Source organism: Zeugodacus cucurbitae, chromosome 4, assembly GCF_028554725.1.
Source record: "Zeugodacus cucurbitae isolate PBARC_wt_2022May chromosome 4, idZeuCucr1.2, whole genome shotgun sequence".
NCBI classification, from domain to species: Eukaryota; Metazoa; Arthropoda; class Insecta; order Diptera; family Tephritidae; genus Zeugodacus; species Zeugodacus cucurbitae.
In genome coordinates, this window is record NC_071669.1 from 71,157,630 (window position 1) to 71,165,417 (window position 7,788).

A 7,788-nucleotide genomic window follows, 5' to 3' on the forward strand; every position below is an offset into this window, starting at 1 on the left:
AGCCACCTAGTAAATTTATGTAGAAGTAACTAACTGGCGTAGGTTGGCAACAGCTGCCACTCCAAACCGACACGCAACCACACACAAGAGCTGTGAGCCATTTCAGCAGCAGCAACATTACCATCGCCATCCATGTCAACCATTTGTGCCACCGATTCACCAATACTTGTTCACCAAGCGACCTTCGCTTGTTCCCCTCCCCTATTGAAATGCGCTGAACCCTTCGGGCGACCCTAACAACAACAAAATCAACTATATTTGCACAACTTTGCCGCAATATTTTAAATGCTGTTGCACTCAAGCAACAGCGTCAATCATGCGCACGCACACATACAAGAATAAGCACAGTTACTTTCGTATACAGCAGTGAACACATATTGTGCAGCGGTGCGCATTTCAGCATTTCTTTCTTCGTTGATATTTATTTGCAAGATTTTTCTGCCATCGCTCATATTTTCACAAGAATATTTCCATTCATATTTTTCTTCAAATTTCCCTTTTATGCTTCGTCGACTGTTCGCACAACCCCGCATCGCTCCCCCTCGGCTACATAACAATCTGCGCTATTTAGAGGAGAAAGAGGATATGGAACATTTGCAGGCGTACAATCGCAAGCTGTTGGAGAATATATTGCCTGTGCATGTGGCGGAACATTTTCTGAGTCGCGACAAAAATATCGACGTAAGTACTTGCAGCACACACACATTGATATTCATATACATGCGACATTTTTGATCACCGCAATCACATTTTCTGATAACCGAAAATTTTACTGTTATTTGAAATTTGTTACCGTATTTGGGGACAACAATTTGGTTAAATAGAAGAAAAGTTATTGGAAATGATGAAGGCGGCGTGAATTTTTCGAAAAAGTCAATGGTAAAACTGTGATTTTTTTTCGAAATACCCCTCCTTCCTTCAGCCGTCCACATTAAAACTAAATTTGACATAGACTGTTAAAGGACCTGTAACCTTGAGGGAAATGAAAAATCTTTTTGAGAATTTCTATCATTTCTATTTCTATGTCTATTAAAATACAGAAGCCTATGCAGTGGTCTCAATTATGTTATTCTCTTCTAAGAATTGCACTTTTACAACTTGAAAGAGCCCTAGCTCTTGAATATATTTGCTCTTGATATCCTTATTAAGTATGAATTGACTGAGTCTGATTAACAATGAGAGTGTGGTAGAAAGGAACTATCCATAAGCCATAACATTTTGTCTTCTGTAACGTCCTTCAAAAAAAATATTCTGTTTCTAATTTAGTTTTATCAAAACCACATTAAGCGGTTGCATCAAATTTCATTTCATTTCCGGTGTTATCCAACTAGTCATCAAAATTAAACTACCGATTGCATCTTCCTGACATTATTGCCATTTCATTGTCATATGACTAAAACATATTCACAAATACAACAAAGTATAAAAGCCATAGCCACATTGTGCACACATAACTGTCACTGCTACTACGCTGAACACAATAAATATTAATATTATTTCATTTATATTTTTCTCCTCACGCTGCCACACAAACAACTGACGCTACCCCCGTGCACCATCATCACCAACACCGTCGCCGTTGCCATCGCCGACCACTAAATCAACAATCAACACTTCACTGCCACTCAATAAACGCCACTAACGCCAACAAATGCCAAATAATCCACAACAACTGTACCGTTACATTTGCTATGCGCAACATATTTTGTATTGCATGCGGTCGCCCGCACTGATGTGCCCGTTAACACCACCACCAACATCATCGCCATCACACAACAATTGTCCACACCGGCGGCCACTATTGGCCACACCCACTTTCATCCGCGCAACCGGATGTACAGGATCTCTATCATGAGCAGTGCGATAGCGTGTGTATATTGTTTGCGTCAATACCGAATTTTTCGGAATTCTATGTGGAACTCGAAGGCAATAACGAAGGTGTGGAGTGTTTGCGTTTGCTCAACGAGATTATCGCCGATTTTGACGAATTGCTTAGCGAGGAGCGTTTTCGGTGAGTTTTAAGCGGGGAATTACATTCAGAATACAGATATAAATAAATACATATTTACTTGGTGAATTTTGAGAAAATAATGAAATTTAATCTGGTTATGAGTGAGTGAGCGTTTGCATGTAATTCGAAAGTTTTGTAGTTAATCCTTGAAATGGATATCAAATAACGAATTAATTGTAAATATCTAAATCATTTATAAAAATAATATAATAATTCATTTAAAAATAATTAATCTCAATTTTTTTTTTTTGTTTTAAATAATATTTCCGTGCAGATATATTGAGAAGATAAAGAGTACGGGCGCAACTTACATGGCGGCTTCTGGCTTAACGGCAAACACCTGTGATCACGTGAATTTCGCACATGTCACCGCAATGGCGGATTATGCGTTGCAGTTATTCGACAAAATCGAAGAGGTCAACACGCATTCGTTCAATAATTTTCGTTTGAGAATCGGTAAGAAATGTTGTACATTAAAAATTAAAAAAAAAAAATCAAAAACGTTTAAAAACGTTGATAATGTAGATATTACATTGTAAATACCTCATACAAAGAATTATATGTGCATTTCTGCTTTTGTTTATATTTCTTATTCACTGTTATTTTTTGGATTTCGGTAAATGTGGAATAAAAGGTTGATATGTTACCGTTACTATGCAATGAAAATTGTTTTATACTTTTCTCGTTCGGTGTACAGTTACATTAAGAATGTGCTTGTGAATTGGGTATTGCATAGTAAATATTTATATGTGCAAAATCTGTTTAGCGGATCTTTCTTACTGATAGTGTCGCAGCAAAAACTTTTTTTGCTAAAATTTTTTTTCTGAAACACACCTCCATGGCACCTAAACCAACGCTAATACACTATAAAGAACATTTGAGGTTTGCAAATAAATACCAATTCTGTGCCGATGAGTGATAGAATACAGTCTTTAATGACGGAGAAAAATTAAATTTGGTCGGCCCAGGTCATTGCAAGAAATATTGGAGAGATTCGCACCAGGAACGACGGTCCTACTACATGCGATGTTTTGGAAGCGGTACCTTGATTTATATTCACTTGGAATTGGATTTATATTCACCTTGGAATTGGATTTATATTCACCTTGGAAAATTTATATTCACTCAAATTAATGCTAATATCAATGTAGATCTTTTGGACAGCGAGTTAATAAAATTTGCTGGCATATAACTGGACATATCGAAAGGATAACGCTTCAATCCACACGAAGAACATCTTTAACGACCGGAAAATTCCGGTATTACAATGTGCAGCATTGAGTTCGAACCTAAATCCTATTGAGGATCTCTGGGAGAACCTCTCTGCTCCTGTTTTCCTAAAATATAAGGACAATTCTACTAACTATTAGAATAAACATTTCTTTCAATTAAACTCAAATGTATAGGCTTTACTGGTAAAAATAGTAAAATGCACATATAAATATTTACTATTAGCCTAAACTTCAATTCTGTTTTATGGTTTAAAAAATATTTTGAAATTTGTTAATTTTTTGTTTTTTATATCGTATACATTAATAATAACAAACCTAAATACCCAGAAATATTTTGCAATTTTGTAATCTTTTTTTTGCAAAAAGTTCATGCACATATAATTCTTTGTATGGGGTATATACATATATATTCTTCTATTTATCCTCATTGATACAATCGTTTTATAAGAAAATTTTCATTTTTATTTTTTATAGGAATCAATATCGGTCCAGTTGTTGCTGGAGTCATTGGCGCACGAAAACCCCAATATGATATATGGGGTAATGCTGTTAATGTAGCTTCGCGCATGGACTCCACTGGATTACCAGATCATATACAGGTAAGTAATTCTAAAATTAATAAAAAAAAAATAGTATATTGGGTTGTTCTCGATTTCCTGTCTAAGTCACTTAAGTCTTTCTCTTCACTGTTCATATTATTTGCTTGACACTTCAGCTTTGAAGAGAAGATCTCATCAAGAACGTCTAAGAACTAAATGTGGAAATCGCTATTACCTAACAATTTATTTCTTAGATGAATCTTCCATATTGTAATTCACCAAAAGTAATGGCTTCGTGCATTTTCAAAGAAAAAATCTTAACGAATCAGAGTAAGCTTGAATAGATATAATAAGATAAAATAATACAAAAGCTAATGCCATTGTCGATTGCCGTTTATGAAATATAATTTCACCCAATATGGTTCCACAATACAAATGAATGAATATATACGAGTATATGAAATCACACGACAAATAGAAATGAATTTAATAACCAATTGGTAAGCTGCAGCTGACAACAATTTATGTATATAAAAGTACAAAAAGGAGTTTATTTCTCACATAAATATATGCTATATGCTGTAACATTTTAGTTTCATTATGTGCTGACGGAACCTCCGCAATGCAGTCAACAAGTCATCTTAGTTATTTACGCATGAAACTTTTGCTTTCTTTCACCATCTGCAGCGCACTTGTTTTCCCGGTTGGTTGAATTTGCTCACAGCAAGCGAAACTAACTCATTCACGCTTATTTATTTATTTATTTCATCAAGGGAGCTGTGTTGTATGAGTGACATTGTTTATTACAATACTGCCAGCATTCGCCCCTTATTGTTGTTGACGTAATATATAAATAAGATTTGTTTGCGCTTTACTGCGCTTCCCATCAACCTTCCACACATTGAGACACAATTTCCCACTCACTTTCATATTATTTTTCCAATCTCTCCGCTTCTCATGCAGGTGACACAAGAAATATATCAAATACTGGTTGGACGTGGCTTTGAGCTCACCTGTCGTGGCAGCGTCAATGTAAAGGGTAAAGGCTCCATGATTACATATTTTCTGAAAGGAAAGTCCACGCAAGTACCGGAAGTGACGGCGGGTAATTTAAACACAGCGACGACGGTAAACGAGAACAAAACTGAAAGTGTCGAAGACAACAAAAAGCTCATTGACACACCAACTAGTCCACCAATTACCGCGCCGCAACAAGAAAAAATAGAAGCAACGGACACCGAACTCGCTGATAAGAAAACAGACCTAGCTACAGCGCAAACCACTAACGAGACGGTAGAGCCGCCCACCATACTAGAAAGTCAGCCGAACAAGACTAGCACAGACTCAGGTGACGATCTCTCACCGGACTCGGAGTTGAGTTCCTACATGCAGAGTGCTACGGCGCAGCGTCGTAAGTCACTATGTCGTCAGCACAACATATCATCTTCCTTCGGCACCACAACCAGCTCGACTTCAGCACTCACGCCCACCATGTCGAGCAGCTCCAGTGTGGTCACAATAGCCGTAATGCCCGCATTCGCCAAAACCGCATCCTCATCCATGGAAAACTCGACGGAAGGCACTTTGGGTGGTGGCTCATTGAATACCGCCACGTCCGCCAACTCGACGAATGGACGAGGCAACAGCCAGCCGCGTACCTATGTCGACGAACTGAAGGAAGAGTTCAAGGAGGATGGTGACAAGGCGCCACTCAAGGATTCCATTGAGAATCTTGAAATTTTACTGAAAAACAATATAAGTCTGTCGGATCTCAGCAACAAGCAGCAATTGAATCTCAGACCAAGCGATGCCAAATTGCAACAACTGAAAAAGGAGACCATTGTCACATTCCGCTCTGAAAGTCTTGCATGCCGACAACGCAATTCGATTACAACGATCGCCACGAGAACGCGTCTGCGCAGTTTTGATGAATGCATCACATCTGTTTTGACAACGCCAACAACAAAAGCAACAGGCGCGCCCAACAATACTCGGTGGACAAATGGCAGCGCACATGAAAGCGCAGGAGATGAACCGGACGATAAGCACTCCATGCAAAATGGTCCACAACAGCGTCCACAAGACTGGTCCTGCCGTCAGCGCGTCGACACACATCGTAGCCCTATCCGGAGTTCACAGTCAATGAGCCCAATTGGACTGACCGGCAGTGAGGTGTTCGTGCTGCCCAACAGCCGCAGCATGATCGTGTTCAGCAGTAGCGGCAGCAGCAGCAGTGACGCCGCCAGCACGAGTAGTGAGAGTAGCACCACGGCTGCCGACAGCACGATCGGCTATATGCTGCAGGATGTGAGCACCTAAGCCGCGGTTAGAAGCTAGCGCATTGGGAGATGATGAGGAGGTGAAAATATTAGACGAAAGTGTAAGTCTATTTTTATTTGTTGTAAATTTACAGAAGTTAGTATTTAGAAATGTAATTACTGTAAATGTATGTGTATGAGCTGGTGTACAGAAGTGGTTTAACAGCTGTTTAGTAAAATTTGGAAGAGTAGAGTTTGTATAAAGTTAAGTAAGTAAGTAGTCTAATTAGCGATCGTGTATATATAATGAACAAACGAATCAAATTGCAAAGGGAAAAGTGCAGGTACATTAGTTGAATAGGATGTAAAACATATTTACATATAAACTTAGAGTTAGGTCAATGTTTTTGTGCTTTAATGTATGGTTTACTAGAGATCTCTGGCGCCTGAAAAACGCTTTGCTTTGCTTCCGATTTAAGTTCTTGTAAGCATATTTTTATGTTATATATGTATAGTAGCGATAAGATGTACATTAAATATGTTGTTTCTATTATTTTAACTCAGTGTTCTTCATTGAATTTGGAATCTCATAATTTTCCTTATATGACTAGATAAATAAAAACCTAAAATACTTTTGTAGAACTCACAATTTCAGAGTTAAAGCTCCTCTATTCACCCAGCAAACTCGCGTTTTTTTATCCGTTGTACTATGTTTATGTTCTGTTACGATTCTTAAACTTCTTTAATGCACCATTAGGAAAGGGAGAGGTTTGATCATACAGATAAGTCTTTGTTTCACAATTGCTTATATACTCAAAAGGGATTCTACATAGAATTACAGATAGGTATTGCGTAGTTAATAGATCAAGTTAGCCACGTGTTTGAGATTATGTGCTGACTTAAAACGAAAATGAAAGTGTGCTGACAAATTATCCGATAATATGACTCGCCTTTCTTTAGTATTCTTGGTCAAGTATTTTATAAAACCGAAAGTTAAGTTATGTATATTCCTGATTCCTAAGAATCCAGCTTGCTTATTTTACTCGCATAAACGATCTCTTAAGGGGCACACCTAGTGTAATGAAAAAAAAGGTGATTTTTGGGAACTTTTATTAAAAAAAATACTTTATCAATTATTTCAAAATTTTAAGAATATATTTATACATGTTTCAAGAATATATGTACAATGAAATTTTTGAAGAAAAAAATTAAATATTTTTTAAGTTATAGTCGATCTGCAACGGCGCGAAAGAAAAGGTCCTTCACTGCTGCAGTGATTACGGCCTCCTCCGTGGATGAAATCTAAAAAAATTCTCGTTAAACTCGAAAATATACGAGAAATAAATAAAAAATTGACAATATGGCGGTGTTTTAAAAAAAATAGTCGAGTTTTACACAAAATTTTGGTCGTTTTTGGCCTGCCAAAATTCGATTTTTTGATCAGATCAAAAATGGATAAGTCATTGTACGGAGAACTATATATAGACACGTAAAAAAAATTCGATAGTGATCGGATCATTTGTTTTTGAGTAATCACTGCAGCAAATTCGGAAAATGCTGTTTCGAGAAAAACGCGTCACAATGAGACTAAATGTGTCTGGCTCCGAAAATATTTTACGTGGCAGTAAACGAAAAATTTCTAGAAATTATTATAATGATATATTTTAGTATACCTGAGAGCCAACAATAGAAACCGGAATCGTGTTATAGGGGCTGGAAGGGACAGTAGACTTTGAACAATACCTCAG

The 7,788-nt window shown here is 37.3% G+C and overlaps 1 protein-coding gene across 1 annotated transcript in view; it reads left to right on the forward strand.

Moving 5' to 3' along the window:
* Positions 1 to 6,693, forward strand: part of LOC105214931 (uncharacterized) — a 91,603-nt gene extending 84,910 nt beyond the window's left edge. Inside the window, exons 24-28 of the mRNA XM_029039947.2 lie at positions 572 to 681; positions 1,842 to 2,011; positions 2,286 to 2,467; positions 3,718 to 3,842; positions 4,746 to 6,693. Of these exons, the coding sequence (XP_028895780.2) occupies positions 572 to 681; positions 1,842 to 2,011; positions 2,286 to 2,467; positions 3,718 to 3,842; positions 4,746 to 6,101 (1,943 nt within the window). The 3' untranslated portion in view covers positions 6,102 to 6,693. The remainder of the gene's footprint in view (positions 1 to 571; positions 682 to 1,841; positions 2,012 to 2,285; positions 2,468 to 3,717; positions 3,843 to 4,745) is intronic.
* Positions 6,694 to 7,788: the final 1,095 nt, after the last annotated feature.